General features: G+C 42.1%; 2 protein-coding genes across 5 annotated transcripts; both read right to left on the bottom strand.

The window, feature by feature from the left end:
• Nucleotides 1–790: 790 nt before the first annotated feature.
• LOC125719617 (G1/S-specific cyclin-E2-like) lies at nt 791–7,899 on the bottom strand. 4 transcript variants are annotated; one of them, XM_048994574.1, is made up of 14 exons: nt 7,817–7,877; nt 7,449–7,635; nt 6,254–6,338; nt 5,170–5,208; nt 5,010–5,082; nt 4,866–4,922; nt 4,271–4,395; nt 4,013–4,148; nt 3,413–3,559; nt 2,773–2,868; nt 2,223–2,357; nt 1,995–2,106; nt 1,467–1,624; nt 791–1,344 (listed from the first exon to the last, which is right to left on the bottom strand). In XM_048994574.1, the coding sequence occupies exons 4-14, from the start codon at nt 5,181–5,183 to the stop codon at nt 1,237–1,239; spliced, it is 1,161 nt and encodes a 386-aa protein (XP_048850531.1). In that variant the 5' UTR covers nt 5,184–5,208; nt 6,254–6,338; nt 7,449–7,635; nt 7,817–7,877; the 3' UTR covers nt 791–1,236. The 4 variants fall into 4 exon arrangements, with proteins under 4 accessions (XP_048850531.1, XP_048850534.1, XP_048850533.1 ...); XM_048994577.1 differs by lacking the exon at nt 7,449–7,635 and having other exon boundaries at nt 7,817–7,899; XM_048994576.1 differs by lacking the exon at nt 7,817–7,877 and having other exon boundaries at nt 7,439–7,810.
• Nucleotides 7,900–10,407: 2,508 nt separating this feature from the next.
• Nucleotides 10,408–13,479, bottom strand: LOC125719619 (progranulin-like). The gene is made up of 6 exons (XM_048994580.1): nt 13,373–13,479; nt 13,072–13,209; nt 11,489–11,773; nt 11,110–11,280; nt 10,792–11,022; nt 10,408–10,659 (listed from the first exon to the last, which is right to left on the bottom strand). Exons 2-6 carry the CDS (start codon nt 13,207–13,209, stop codon nt 10,534–10,536), a joined length of 951 nt encoding a protein of 316 aa, XP_048850537.1. The 5' UTR covers nt 13,373–13,479; the 3' UTR covers nt 10,408–10,533.
• Nucleotides 13,480–14,679: the final 1,200 nt, after the last annotated feature.

Raw genomic sequence — 14,679 nt, forward strand, 5'->3', positions numbered from 1 at the left:
CCAGCTAGGGTTGTGTGTGTGTGTGTGGGGGGGGCGGATCCCAGGAACAAGAGGCACAGGCAGCAACCAACCCTGGGCAGATGTCAAAACACCACAGAGCAAATTTAGACTCACCAATCAACCTGCCCTGCACACCTTTGGACCGTGGGAGGAAACCCATGTGAACACGGGGAGACCATGCGAACTCCTACGCCCGTCCTGGGGATGAAGCTGAAGACCTTCTTGCTGTGAGGGAGCAGCGCTAACCACCACACCACCATGCCGCCCCTTCATACACTTTTCGGTCAAGAAATTTCGATGACTTTTTCATGACTTCTCAAGGACTTCAAGCTAAATTTCAAAGATTCTATTTAAATAAAGTATGTTTGATCAACCCATTCAGACAAAGGGTTCCAAGTTGTTATATGATTGTCATCGTATGACACCATTACAAACATGCACTTTGTGTAGCTGTTATGATCTTGCATCCATCCTTGGGATATGGATGTACCTTCCATTGCATGCAATTTTACAGATATGCATGTTGCATATCCCAACATGACAACCTTAACCCCTATTCAGCCTAACTCACAGCAGACATTCTTTTGTTTAGTATGTGGGTTCACCGTTTTAAAGGGAATTATCGACAGTACGTATCGGCCCAATTTTAACCGTCGGCCAATGACCAATTGCTGCAGTATCGGCTGATACCAACAGTTAGGCGATACAATTCGTGAACTTTACACGACAGAACAGGGTAAAGAGTTACACACAAATGCACGAGGATCTCACTTCCAGTGACTACATGCACTTTTAAGTCAAATCAAATTTTAATATTAAGACTTGCAGCACACGTAGACTTTATGTACAATACGCTAAAAACAAGACATTGGGGAAAAATCAACCCGTTCCCCAAGTTTAGCTGCAAGAAAGGTAGGTTCTTCTGAACACAGGAATGCCAGGCATCACATTGCGTATTTAGTTTACATAAATATTACTGTGAATGAGACATTGAGTATTAGCTATCCGACATATGAAAACTTATAGCTTTCAAAATTGGCCTCTGACCAGTTCAAGCATTAAAAATAAGGATTTTGTACATGTTTGCTGGCAGTATTCAATAAAATACCTTTAATGCTTCATTACTAATCTACAGAGGTGTAAAACGCTTTAATAGGTTCGACCAGCCTTCCAAGCTTCTAAACATTTGATGGGGTGTTAGAGACACTTCCAGGTCCCCCCGATGAGACCTCAGGATCAGTGCGGAGATGCTTTCTCAGCGCTCTTGGGTGGCGTTAGGGTCGCGCTCTCAGCCCCAGGGGATAACCTGCTAACAGTCTCCAGCTGCATGTTCTGCACATCTCTCTGGGGTGAGACAGACATCGAGAATGATCAGTGACTTGGAACCGGCTATAGCTGAAGTCAGTGATAACAAAAGCAGCATCTAGCTCTGTGCTAAGCTTAAGTGGCTCCACGGGGTCCCTCACCAGCATAGCCAGGTAATCCATGTGGGTCTGGATGTTGTATCCATCCTCCTGAGACCTGGTCAGGAAGCCCTTCAGCCGTGAGCCACAGGACTCACTGACTGCCCTCATAAACGGCAGCATCCAGCTCACGCAGTCGGCCAGGATGTCTGGCCTCAGGCCTTCAGGAGCAGAACATCACAACATAAAGTTAATTAAACCAGCCAGGAAACCTCAGCTTCCCATTTTCCTCGATGGGTTTTTGAAGCCTATTCATGTTCCTGCAAATTCCCAAGATCAGAATCTGTACCAACTATGCCAGGGACTCTCAAACTTTCCAACCCCAATGCTCGGTTGTTAATGAAGTGCTAGTGGCCTAAGTGGGGTGTGGTCATTTTTACCAGCTGACCCATTTTGGACTAATAGTGGAGAGGCCTTCATCCACACAAAGCAAACCATGTGACTCAACTCTCTCTATAAAAGGACATTCCTGAATCCCCAGTAAAACTTCACAACGGGAAGAATGAGCCCCAGACTGAATGCGGCACTTACCTGATGCATTCTGGGCAACTTCGAAGGAAGTGAAATGGCTGAGGGCTGCAGCAGCCAGGACGCCATACTGGTAGCCCAAGGAGTTTATGTCAAGAATACATAAGTCCAGGAGCTGAAATCCGAAGAGGCCACCAAGGTATGGTTAAAAAAACGTACTAGACTGTTGAGGGAGAGTTACGGTGATTTATTACTGAGCCGTTTTCAAGAGGCAGGAGGTGAGTGCAGTACCTGTGCGATCCGTACGTAAGTATCTGGGGAGAACTGGGGCACTAAGAACCTACGGTCGTCCTTCAGAGTTGAAACTTGAATGTAAAGCTTCAGCCATGAGATGACAGTCTCAGGTCGGATCTCCCAATTCAAAGCCTGAGAAAAAGAAAAAAAAAAACGTCCAAAATATTTTAACGAAATCACGGTAAATCAAAATCATCGTAATCATGTCCTCGAACAACTTAAACATTATTACACACCATAACATGTACAACATAAATGCATGGATATCATTTGGGGGCGGCATGGTGGTGCAGTGGTTAGCACTGCTGCCTCACACCTCTGGGACCCGGGTTCGAGTCTCCGCCTGGGTCACATGTGTGTGGAGTTTGCATGTTCTTCCCATGTCGTCGTGGGGTTTCCTCCGGGTACTCCGGTTTCCCCCCCACAGTCCAAAGACATGCTGAGGCTAATTGGACTTGCTAAAATGCCCGTAGGAATGAGTGTGATAGGCTCCAGACCCCCATGACCCAGTAGGATAGATGGATATCATTTGTTTAAGGTGACACACCTTTAAAAGAATCAGTTCCATTTGTTGGATCTCCTTTTCAAAGCAGGTCCCATCTGTGAAGTAAGCCAGCTCCTCAAGCCTGGGAGGGTAGATTTCCTACACAATACAGGAATGTATAAAGCAATAGCCTAGACTTCAGTCCATCGATATTAATAATTAAATCATTTAAGCTAATATCTTAGGGAAGCCTTCAGTCTCTGTTCTCAATGCAGAGGGACCAGCGAGAGTCTAATTAATGTTGCTATAACCAAATTCACATTTCATTTATCTGATGCTTTTCTCCAACGCGATTTACAGTAGAGGGAAAGGTTATAATGTATATCAGTTCCCTGGGATATGAACCCACCACCACTGCATTGTTAGCGTAATGCTGACTCTGTTAAGCAAAGAGTTCTCATTTAAATCTGGTGGGTTCAGATGTAGTACAGCACACTAATGTATTTAATAGGCATTATTATGCAGTATGTATATATTCTACCAATGGATTGAAAATTTCATTTCATCTGAAGTTGTGTGAGTATAATGGTCGGTTGCCCTGCGCAAGTGTTGGCCAAGTAACAACATAAAATAATAATAAAAATACTAGTGCAATGGCTGGATGTTCGAATCTAATAATCAAAGTACATACGCCAATCATTACCTCTAACTTGGAAGCGATGAACAGAGCTGTGACCCCAATGAGCTGCAACCTGCTTTTGTCGACCGCCTCTTGTCTCAGCAGGAACCGGTCGAAAAGGTCTTGCGCGAGGTAGAAAGTTTCACGCTGTAGGGTGTGTTCCTCACTGACCTACATACACAGTTCACAGGATAAACACAGTTCAACGCTGCAGACTCTCCTATTAAAAGGGTGAAACCACCCCTATGCTAATTCAAGCAATTCTATGCTTTTTTTTTTTACTCTAGATTTAAAAAAAAAATCTAACTTCACGATATACAGAGCAAGCACGACAAAAGCTGCCAATAAAACAACACGTGCATTATGTAATAATTATGTAACAACAAAATGAAACATATTTTCATTTCATTATGTAATAGTCTGCATTTTGTATTACTCTGCTTCATTTTGTAATAGACACCTTAAAAGCGATATGTAATAAATCTCCCCGCATTCTGTAATAAATAATTACATATTGTGGTGATTATTACAAAATTTGGAAGTTGCACTTTTTTTTTATGATGAAAATGTAATAATGATAATATTTGTCTTCATAATGCATCGTTACAAAGGCCTATTTCTTACTTCCATAAGCCAGTCTAACAGTATGGACCTCATGCGTGGATGCAGGCCTGGATGTCGCTGTGCGAAGCTCTTGTCATGGATGTACTTGACATCCTTATTGAGCATCTTAATCCACACATCTTCTGAGCTGGCCCAGCTGTCGGAAGTAACATAAGTCAGTTGAAGCGTTAAGTTCAATGGCGTGGGGCTGTACCATTAGGGCGGGGGCTGAACGGGACATCCGGTAATTTGACATAGACGCAGACAAACTGTGCCTACCTGAGGCAAGGCAGCGGGGATGTGCTCAGATTCCTGACCCCGGACAGGTACCTGGCCACCTCCAGCTCCTTATGTGGAGTTTCCGTCAGAACAGGGAGGAGGGCACTTACAGTGGAGCACGGACCCTGCGGAGGAAGGAATCCAACACTCTGTCAAATATAATGTAGAATCATCTTCTTCGCTCCTGGAGTTTTGGGCATGATTTATGTAAGTCAGCACGATCTTCTCAAAGCTAAACGCGATACATAAATTTGAGGAAAAATGTATACGAAGAGCCACAACATTAATATTGCAGATCTGTAAGAAAGGCTTTTGAAGGAAATGTAGAAAAATGTCTTATAAATATAAAATGCCATAGGTATGGAAACAACCCAAGATGGTGCGCCAACCCATCGCAGGAGGAAATAATGAAAAACTACAGTGGTCAAATACATCACTTTTTCAGTGTGTTGGAGAAAATACATTTTTGCACAGTGAAGTGAGCTCTCGACTGCCTGGGAGCGAAATGAAGAACCCGTCGTACAGAATGGCAAGATTTTACAAAATGTAACAAAATATTCAACAGTTAATCAGTCTATTGATTATGAATCATTACCTTTGTCTTGCATAATTTGGTTTTAGCCGGAGGAGGTCCTGTCTGCAGTCTGTCGACCTGCCCAATGAAAAGCCAGGCCAATGTGTTACGGGCATCCATTTCTACGTGAAATCATCAAGTGACCTTCTATGAAGTGTCACACACCTGCAACGGTCTTTTTCTTGTCCTTGTGACCTTCTGAATGGCTTCATTCCTACCTTTAGCTAATAAACGTGTGCTGCAGAATAACGAGAAAACAGCAAATGAGTTCAGTTAAACTAAGGTACTGTCCCGATAGCAATCATCTGGAAACATCCCTTCTTACCTGCGTCTGGACATTCTCCTTCACACCCTGACAGTTCCTCTGAGAAACGAGAAAATTTAATTAATGCAACATTTAAGATATTTTTAATGTCCTTGGATATGTACAAATCACTTAAGCTTTGAATAAACAATCCAAAAATAAATGTTACGGGGTCCCCTATCGGGACTGCCAGCGGAGCTGTAAACTGCCAACAGGGGCACAAGGCAGACACAATATGTAGGTCAAGTTTAGTAATGGCCGAATAGTTACTGTATAACTGTAAATTTATGACATCAAAGACCTTGATGCCATGCTTTCGAGGTGCCGCTATAATATGGAAAGCCCAGGTATGGTTGATGTTATAACTCGTAGATTATGTCCATAATAAATGATTTCCTTAGTATAAACTGAAAGCATTACGTTTCCGTATTCCGCCTCATCACCGCATTCTAGGCAGTCAAGACGAGATTTCATTCAAAAGCCGTACTGATCGTGTAACTCGTTCTGAGCGAAATATAACAATGCCTATCATTAAATAGCTTTACCTCGGAATTTATTTATAATTAGACCTATTTAAAAACACATTTAAGGTAAACACATCTAAGCCGGTGGAACGATCGACTGTATTCAAATCGTAATGTATTTAAACCCCCCAAATAAAAGTCAAAAGTGTTTTACTTTACATGAATCTCTTTTTGAATGTTTCAAAATAGCTGTACATGAGTAAACCATTATTGCAAGAATGGAATGAGTAAAGGTTAAGCCGACACCATAGTTTCATTTTCAAGTCCGTCCTAAACACAGCTAGATATTACGGAATAAAAACTACTACGGCAAATTTATTTAATTTCTTTTCATTTTCGATTTTTTTTTTTTTTACATAACTGCAGCTGATGCCATTATAAACTATTTAAACAACATTACAGTTTTACTTGCCGTTTTACTTGCAAATGACTAGCAAACACAAAGTCAATTTTAAAAATGCAAAAATGGCTAACGATGACACTATGTGCTCGTAGTAATCTTAATCTTAAAAGAAACAAAAATGTGATTGCATTTAAGTTTATTTCCTTTATGAAGCGGGCAGCAAAGCGCCCTTCCTTACCGCGAAGCGCAGCGGCTGTCAGCTGGCGCCGGCGCCAAGTGCGGCGTCCAGTGCGCATGTCCGCCCTCCGGCTGTCTTCGGAGCACTGAAGGGTGAAAACAAAGACGTTTCTCGTAATAAGAAAACGAAATATAGGTCAGATTAACTCAGATTAAATTGGGTCGTGTCTGGCTAACGGCATGTAGATGCCATCAAGCGATAATGAATATTTTATATAACAAAATATTTTATACAATTGAAGAAAACGGTAATGACATTACGCAATACAAAAATTGAATACGTTATGACACATCATCATACTTTAAAGTATGCTGTACTTGACAACGCCATCTGGCTAACCAGGTAGACGCTTGAAAGGATTTTTCAGCACTTTTGAATAACGGGACGAATCTTAAAGTGTGCGCTCATTGGCTGCGTCTCGAACTGGATTAGCCAATAGGATAAGAGTAAGGGCAACAACGTGCTTTCTGAGTAAAACATAAACAAAGACTGCAAGCAGAGCTGTAACTGCCAACAGGGGGCACTGCATGCTTTCTCATTTTAAATCTTTAGCTGTTTTTTTCAGTGTTCTGGTTTCCGCCCAAAACAAGCAATTTCATTTAACATTTTTGTGAAATTTAGAGCTAGAAAATGTTGAATAACGATCATATCTTAATTAACATGCATGTCTCTGAAATGTCTTTTCTCATATATACTGTGACAAGGTAATTGTTTATGGCTGTATAAGTACATCATATGGCAAGAACGGCTCGATTTCGCAGTTCACTGTAAATTAGGGCCCGTCGTTAAACACTCAACCGAATGTCAGTCATTCTGGAAAAACTGACATATCGAAAGTGCAGATGGAAGAACCAAGTGCCATGAGTACTGCCTTAGAAAAGAAAGACCAAGAGTCACCGCTACTGCTGAGGGTGATTTTTCTATAATCACCAGACTCAGAAATGTAAAGTGTGAAAGAGGAATGTCAATTAACACAGCCAGAATGCAGAGACACTATGGTGCATGGGGGCGTCACCGACATTAAGTAATTCATAATTATTCGTTTGGACCCCCCACACATTTAACATAACATATTAGTTCACCCAGCGCTGTTTCTGTTGATTCGCGAAAGAATCCATTCCACCTGATGGATTTGAGAATACACATACCACTGAAAGACCACTCCGGGTTTTCCTGGTTACGTACAGCAACTCACCACACGCAAGTGAAGTGAATCGTCAGTGCAGGTCACAGACGGTAAAGGTGCAGGCTGCTCGATACTGGAGGAGGTAACGTCAGCCCCATTGCCATCTCACAATATCCAACTTTGCTAAAACCTTATTCTTTTGTTATGTACGGTGTTCTTGGTTGACGATCAGTTGTTTGCAATATTTGCTCCCTCCCTGGACACAATGGCCATAAGGAAATTCTTTACAAAGAAGCGGAAACTAAGTTAACATTAAAAAAGTTAAAACGTTTTTTTTTCAACGGAAATGTTAGTGCAGTTAGCTGGCTAGTCAATGTTAGGAGATGTATCAGCTAGCTTAATGTTAACCGTCATTACATCCAAACCCAGTAGCCTACCAAATTGTAATGCCAAGAATGAGGCCAAGTCCGCTCTGACGATATTTTTTGATTCCATGTTGTGACTTGAAATTGCATACAGTGATTAACCAGAATACTTCTAGATCTGTAGCCTAATTTAGGCTACTAGCGTCAGCTACGCCTATTATAGTGCACAGAGCGCCACCTGCTGGCTTTCATAATATCAGCAGGAATGAAATATTCATAATCATCATACGTTTATTGGGAGTTTAGTATTTTTATCAGCAAGCATAAAGTGATTGCATCCAAAAATTTTATTGGGAATTCAGTATTTTAGAGTTTCAGTATTTTCCGCTTCCGCCAAAACTATTTGGTTCAAATTTTAAAATTCAGATCATGAGAAGACCATTGGGTTAAAACAATTGGTGATCACTAATGAAAACATGAGTGAATATATCATTTCTTATTTATTTCCTGCTAATTTCTTGATCCCAGACCCCCCGCAGGTGTGTCTCCTCCTCCCCCCACTTTCAAAATGCTTCTGACGCCCCTGCTATGGTGTGTTAAAAGTATACAGCTATGGCATATAACTCCATGTATGCAATAAGGGCCGCTACACGCGTCTTTTACGTCAAATCTGGTGAATAAAACATTTTGTCCACCAGGGGGCAGTGTGACGAAGCTTTCTTTTGTACAGCTGTGGCCAAAAGTTTTGAGAATAACACAAATATAAATTTTCACAAAGTCTGCTGCCTCAGTTTTTATGATGGCAATTTACATAAACTCCAGAATGTCATGTTGAGTGATGAGATGAATTGCAATTAATTGGAAAGTCCCTCTTTGCCATGAAAATTAACTTAATCATAAAAAAACCCATTTCCACTGCATTTCAGCCCTGCCACAAAAGGACCTGCTGACATAATTTCAGCGTTAATACAGGTGATAGTGTTGATGTGGGCAAGGCTGGAGATCACTCTGTCATATCAAATTAAATAAATGGCAATGATATCTTGCTTTTTATAAAAAAAAAAAAATCCACTTGTCTCCAATCCAGCGCTTATGCATCGTTTACACAAATATGGCTCAATCTCAGGATATTAAATGAACGAAAACAAATCGCAGGCAATGATGATATCTGGGAATTAGCCCATACAACTAAACGACAGTGTCTCCTTTCACTGGCCCAGCAAAGCATTTAGATACCTGGGAATTACCCTCACTGCAAATTCCAGACAATTATTTGATGTTAATTATAGCAAGATAATTGTACGAATGAAAAACGATACAACACGATGGGAGATTCTTCCCCTCTCTTTGCTTGGAAGGTTGGAGGCAGCGAGAAAGAACTGCCTGCCTTAACATCCATTTATATTCCAATCCATACCTGTACGTGTGCCCATCTCCACTTTTAATATTTTAAATAAACAAATTTCTAAATTCTTTTGCCAGAACAAGAGACCCCAAAAAATGAATAACTGTAAACTGGAAGGAAACAAGACCACCATTAATTACCAAGAGAGCACAGAGACTGAAAAGTGTTTACACAACGGAACGAATGACGGAAATTTTATAACTGAAAATGAACGTTTTTGAACGAAGGTGGAGCTGCGTAGCACGATATTTATGTGACCGATTAAGGGACACGGGCTACTATAATAAAAAACAATTACCACAATAGAGGAGTAAAGAAAAATGTTATGCTTCTCTAGGATTGCCAAAGTACCACCTACATATACTGTAAACCCCCCTTTTTTAACTTTAAGTTATATGTCAGTGAATGTTTTGTTGTGTGAGGTCCACCACATTATGTGACGTATAAATTGTCACTGGGTAACCCACTGAGATGGCAGTGACCTTTTCATAGGCAGCCACTTCATGCTGTAATATGCCAGTGGCTGCTTCCATCTGCCAAGTCCCAAAGCCGTCCTTCCTGTCTCCGAAATAAAGATAAAACGGCTTGGTGCTGTCTGGGAGGCCCAGAGCAGCTCCGCAGCTCCTTCTTGATGGATTCAAATGCCTCATTAGTCCATATTAAGGGGGCCTTCTAATTAGTGTGGCCCTCCTCCTTCATCAGTGCCCGCAAGGGTGCCACCTTTACAGCACAGTCCTCAGTCCAGTCCATGCTAAACCCTGCCATCCCTAGAAAAGTCAGCATTTGTGACATAGGCTACGTTCACACTGCCATGCTGAAGTGACTCAAATTGGATTTCTTGCCTTAATGTGACACAGATCTGATCTTTTCCTGGTTCCTTCTCAAGTCAACTAAGATCAAACCTCTTTTCAAATTTAGGAAACGTGCTGTCTCATCATTCTACAGTTATACTGAATGCGTTCTATCGTTTTCCCTTCCTGTTAAAATAATGATTGCAGGTATTTTTGTTTTTGAGTTAAAATAATTATATTGTGTGAAATTTCTGCTTGCTTATTTATTTATTTATTTATTCAGCTGCAAAAGCAGTAAAGTTCTGATATTTCTACAGATAGATATTAACTAGACCAATTTGCATTGGCAAAGATTACATTTAATATTTAGTTCCACTGGTTCCCCCCCCCCCCCCCCCCGCAATCTTTCTCCACTGTGGTTTAAGTCTACAAGGACAATCCAAGCTACTTGTAAAATGCATAAATCCTGATGTCCAGTTTTGTGAGTTTTACATCTGCTATTCTGCAAGCTGCAATTTTTTACGTGCATTTTAAGCATAAAACAATGTAAAAGCAGATACACGAGAAGGTGTGTGTAATTCCGACAGGAGCAGTCAAACTGGCTGGGCCTCCCTGTGAGCTGAAGGGAACTGGAGGTATCCTTTGGTGCATTTGAAAGATGTGCGGCTACACCTGTAGCCATATTCACAGCAGTGTTTGCCGTCCTGACAACACTGGGCCTGTGAAATCCAGAAATGTCTGTTTGACACAGCATATTTCAAAACGCTTTTACACTTTGCAGCATACAAAGCACATCGCTGGCGCAATTTTCACATCGCATACAGTATGAAGCATTTGATCGGAGTCTTTACCAGTGGATATGGACAGCAGCCCCACTGTCCGGTTGGCCCCTGGCAGCACGTGTTACCATCGGGGCAGAAGAAACGCGAGTCGCAGATAATGATGGAGGACTGTGGCAAGCCAGAGAGGGCTGGACTCAGGGCCACCTGCGCCTGCAGTTCCTTGTCTCCTGCACTCAGCCCTTGCTCCGTACACTGGATCCCTGCTGGACAGGTGGCCTGGTCCTGCAGACAGCACTCGTCCTACAAAGCAAAACGCAAGCCTGATGGGGGCCTCCGAGAGTGTCTGGGACTAGCAGCAACTGGCACAAAGCTGTGGCTTTACTTCACCTTCGGTGACATTCCGGGCTCCAGCACAGGAGCCTTAGTGGGTTTAACTGTGGCGGCAGGCTTGTGTAGGAGAAACGGGTAAGGCACTCCTCCCCTCAGACAGTGGGTGCAGGTCTTGTCAAACTGGTAACCATACGGGCAGCAGTGGTTACCATCCAGGCTGCACTGAGCCTGAGGGACAAACAATCAACAAAATAAACAAGGATCATATTACAGTATATAAGTCTTGTAAATAAATTATGCATGTTTTTAATCACACAAGTCTCTACACTTGGTTTCAAGCTGAATGTGTATCATTATTAATAGTTTATACTATTAACACTAATAGTTAATGAAATTAACATGTGTTAATTCAGCTGGCAGACAGATGTTCTCTTACAGGTGAGTAGATACAGCAGGACCACCCCCCAGCAGGGTGATGGCAGCATGTCATTCCATGAGGACAAGCATGTGTCGCATCGCAGCGCACCACCGGACTCCCTGCATTCTCTCCTTCAGCAGAGACGCCGTCCAGGGAAACAAGGAGGATGCTGGGCTCTTCTGCCTCCACCTTCATCAGCATTGGAACCGTGGCCTGCAGCCCCGACTTCTCACACATCTGAGTCTGCATGTCGCAATGGAAGCCCTCTGGGCAGCAGTGAGTCAGGTCCGGGCAGCAAACTGCCTACAGTCACAAATACATGCAACGTAATACTGTACTAATCCCATTGCACTGAATGTATTGTCAACTCTTCCTTCCATCCATCCATCCATCCATCCACAGAAGAGTAAATTGTTATGTGAAATCTATATCTAACTGGCATTCAATGGTTAGAGCTGCTACTTGGTTACAGGGATTAGGGATGAAGGCAGGCAGGTGTGAGTGCATCTGCATGCACAGTGAGGCAAAGGCTTTTGGAGGACGGCCTGGTGTCAGGAAGGGCAGCAAAGAAGCCACTTCTCTCCAAGAAAAACATCAATGACAGACTGATATTCTGCAAAAGCTACAGGGATTGGACTACTGAGGACTGGGGTAAAGTCATTTTCTCTGATGAATCCCCTTTCCGATTGTTTGGGGCATCCGGAGAAAGAGAAAAGATGGGCGCTACCATCAGTCCTGTGTCATGCCAACTGATGCAGTATTGTGGTCCTTTTTTAGGAATGTGTCTGCTGGTAAGAATATCACTCCAGCTAGTCATACTTAAACAAGGAAAAAGCAAAAAGATCATACTGATATATACTGGATACTGAAAATATATCATATGACCTTATTTCCCATTCAACACCAAAGTGCTGATGTCAGTGGCGGGATTTTACTATTTCCTCTTTTTGTCATGATTACCAAACAATTACCAATTGTCTTACAAAATGATTTATCTGCAGTATTGCGCTCGTTGAGGACGTGCATTGTAATGAACGTTAAGTCAGATTTAGAAAGATAGCATGCTATGATACAGTACTGTGCAGTTGTCTTAGGCAGTCAAAGAAAACGATGCTTAAACGAAATCGGTATAAAACTGTCATTACGTCTGTAGAAATGCATCAGCTTAGCCATTTCAAAACCTCTCTAAAAGTTACCCCAGTAATTGTAGCAAAGATCCAATACACCCACGTATGTTTTTAATCCACCACTAGCACGCCTTGCATGGCTAAACAATACCTTAATGACTGCTTTAACCAATTAAAGTAATCAACTAAGTGAAATGGCGGTGAAATGGAATGGCTGGTTGTGCCTCTGAGGTTTGGGAACTGAAGCTGAGGTCTTCTAGCCATTCAGCAGTAAATTTTTTGGAGGAGAAATTTAGAGGGCAAATTCCTGTTACTTTTATTATATTACATTTTATGTGCATGTGTTCTAATGTTAAATTGTGTTTTTTTGCTAAGCAAATATATACTTATTACCCAGATAAATAACTTTAAACATTGCTTTGACTGCCTAAGATTTTGACACACTTCCTAAAAAGGCAGATGGTAAAAACTCACATTTGGATAAGGGCAGCATGCATATCCATGTTCAGTCTTGCAGCAGGTTGAGGTATCAGAACAGTATTTTCCATCAGGACAAATTAGAGAGACAGAGAGTCCTGCCGTCAGCAACACTAATGCAACAACACCTAGCATCTAAGGAAAGAAAAGGAAAAACTACTATTATGGCCATATTATCGAGGTACAGTGATGAATTTTCTCAAAAATCCCTCGGAAACATTTTTACATCATTAAAATAAATTTCTGCAAACGTCAGGTCTTGCAGCATGTTTATCTTTTGTATAAGATAACGACTTACTTTTGTCGTTGCCGCCTTTGTCTTCTAGCGGCAGTGCTGAGTTTGCTGAAGATCTTAAGGTTTAACTTCCTTTTCAAATAAATGGAAACTGAAAGAAACACTTGCTTAATTAACCCTTTATGGTAAGCAATAGGTTATAAATATATTTTTGCTATGCAGTCCATTCATTATCACTTATGTTGGAACTTCAGAAAACGCCATTTTGTATGCTGCGTTGCAAATAGATTTTATGAAAATCAGTTTGTTTTCCAGTTTGATTCAAAGCACAAGCAAGAACCATGTATTAGACTGAGTACAAGACAGGGCACACCTTGGACAGGGTGCAAATCACAAGGCACTTTATGGGCAGGGATCCGAGAGAGGACTGGCAGGGAGTGGAGGGTAGAGGATGCTATTCAGGAAGGGCACTGCCTACTTCAGGAGGAAGTAAGAGTAGTAGTGCGGTGAAGATCGCTTGGACAAACGGGAGCTCTCCAAGTACACAGACCTGGTCAGCAACTGTCAGCAGTCGGGATGGAGAGCCTGGTTTCTCCCACTGGAGGCCGAGTGCATGGGATTTGTGGCCCGTTTCCTGCGCAGAACACAAAGCAGTTTTGGCATGGAATGAGAGAGAAAGAGGAGAGCTATGTACAGCACCACTGAAGCAGCAGAGAGAGCCTAAAGATGGCTGTGGCTCAGGAGAAGAGAGCCATGGGGGTCAGACCAGCTAGCTGTCTGGGCACATGGTGAGGTCTGATCAGCCCTGGTGGGGTCACCTGGGGGAGGTCTATGATGCTGAAAGACCAGAAGATCCCAGGAACATCACTGATGAAGTATCCAGACTGAGACATCAGCAGATGTATTCGTACAGTGTTAATGTGTTAATTTTGAATATGTACGAAATATTTAACTAATTTTTAAGAAATGTAACACTTTAACTTAAATGGGTTTGTAATAAAGACGGTGTGTGTGGAAGGGGGATTAGTGCGATCTAGCTCATGATGTAACGCCAAATACTGCCAGCCCCTTGTTACGCCATCATGGCGCAGACTTTCACTTTGCCCTCCTGCCAAGCACTCTATTCTTGTTTAAGGTTTTCCTGACAGTGGACTCACCAACACTGACATTAGCCAATGCAACAGACACCTGCAAGATAGAGATTACCCGGGGATTCTAACAGATTATATGCTCAGAGTAATTTTGGTTGGGCGCCCCAATATTCCCCATTGGAAACCGAAGACTCAGACTTACGTTCTTTTACAAATGGGCAGGACCATCAAAACTCCAACATGACCACAATGCTACTTAACTGACTATATAATCCTAAA

This window comes from Brienomyrus brachyistius, chromosome 23 (assembly GCF_023856365.1).
Source record: "Brienomyrus brachyistius isolate T26 chromosome 23, BBRACH_0.4, whole genome shotgun sequence".
NCBI lineage: Eukaryota > Metazoa > Chordata > Actinopteri > Osteoglossiformes > Mormyridae > Brienomyrus > Brienomyrus brachyistius.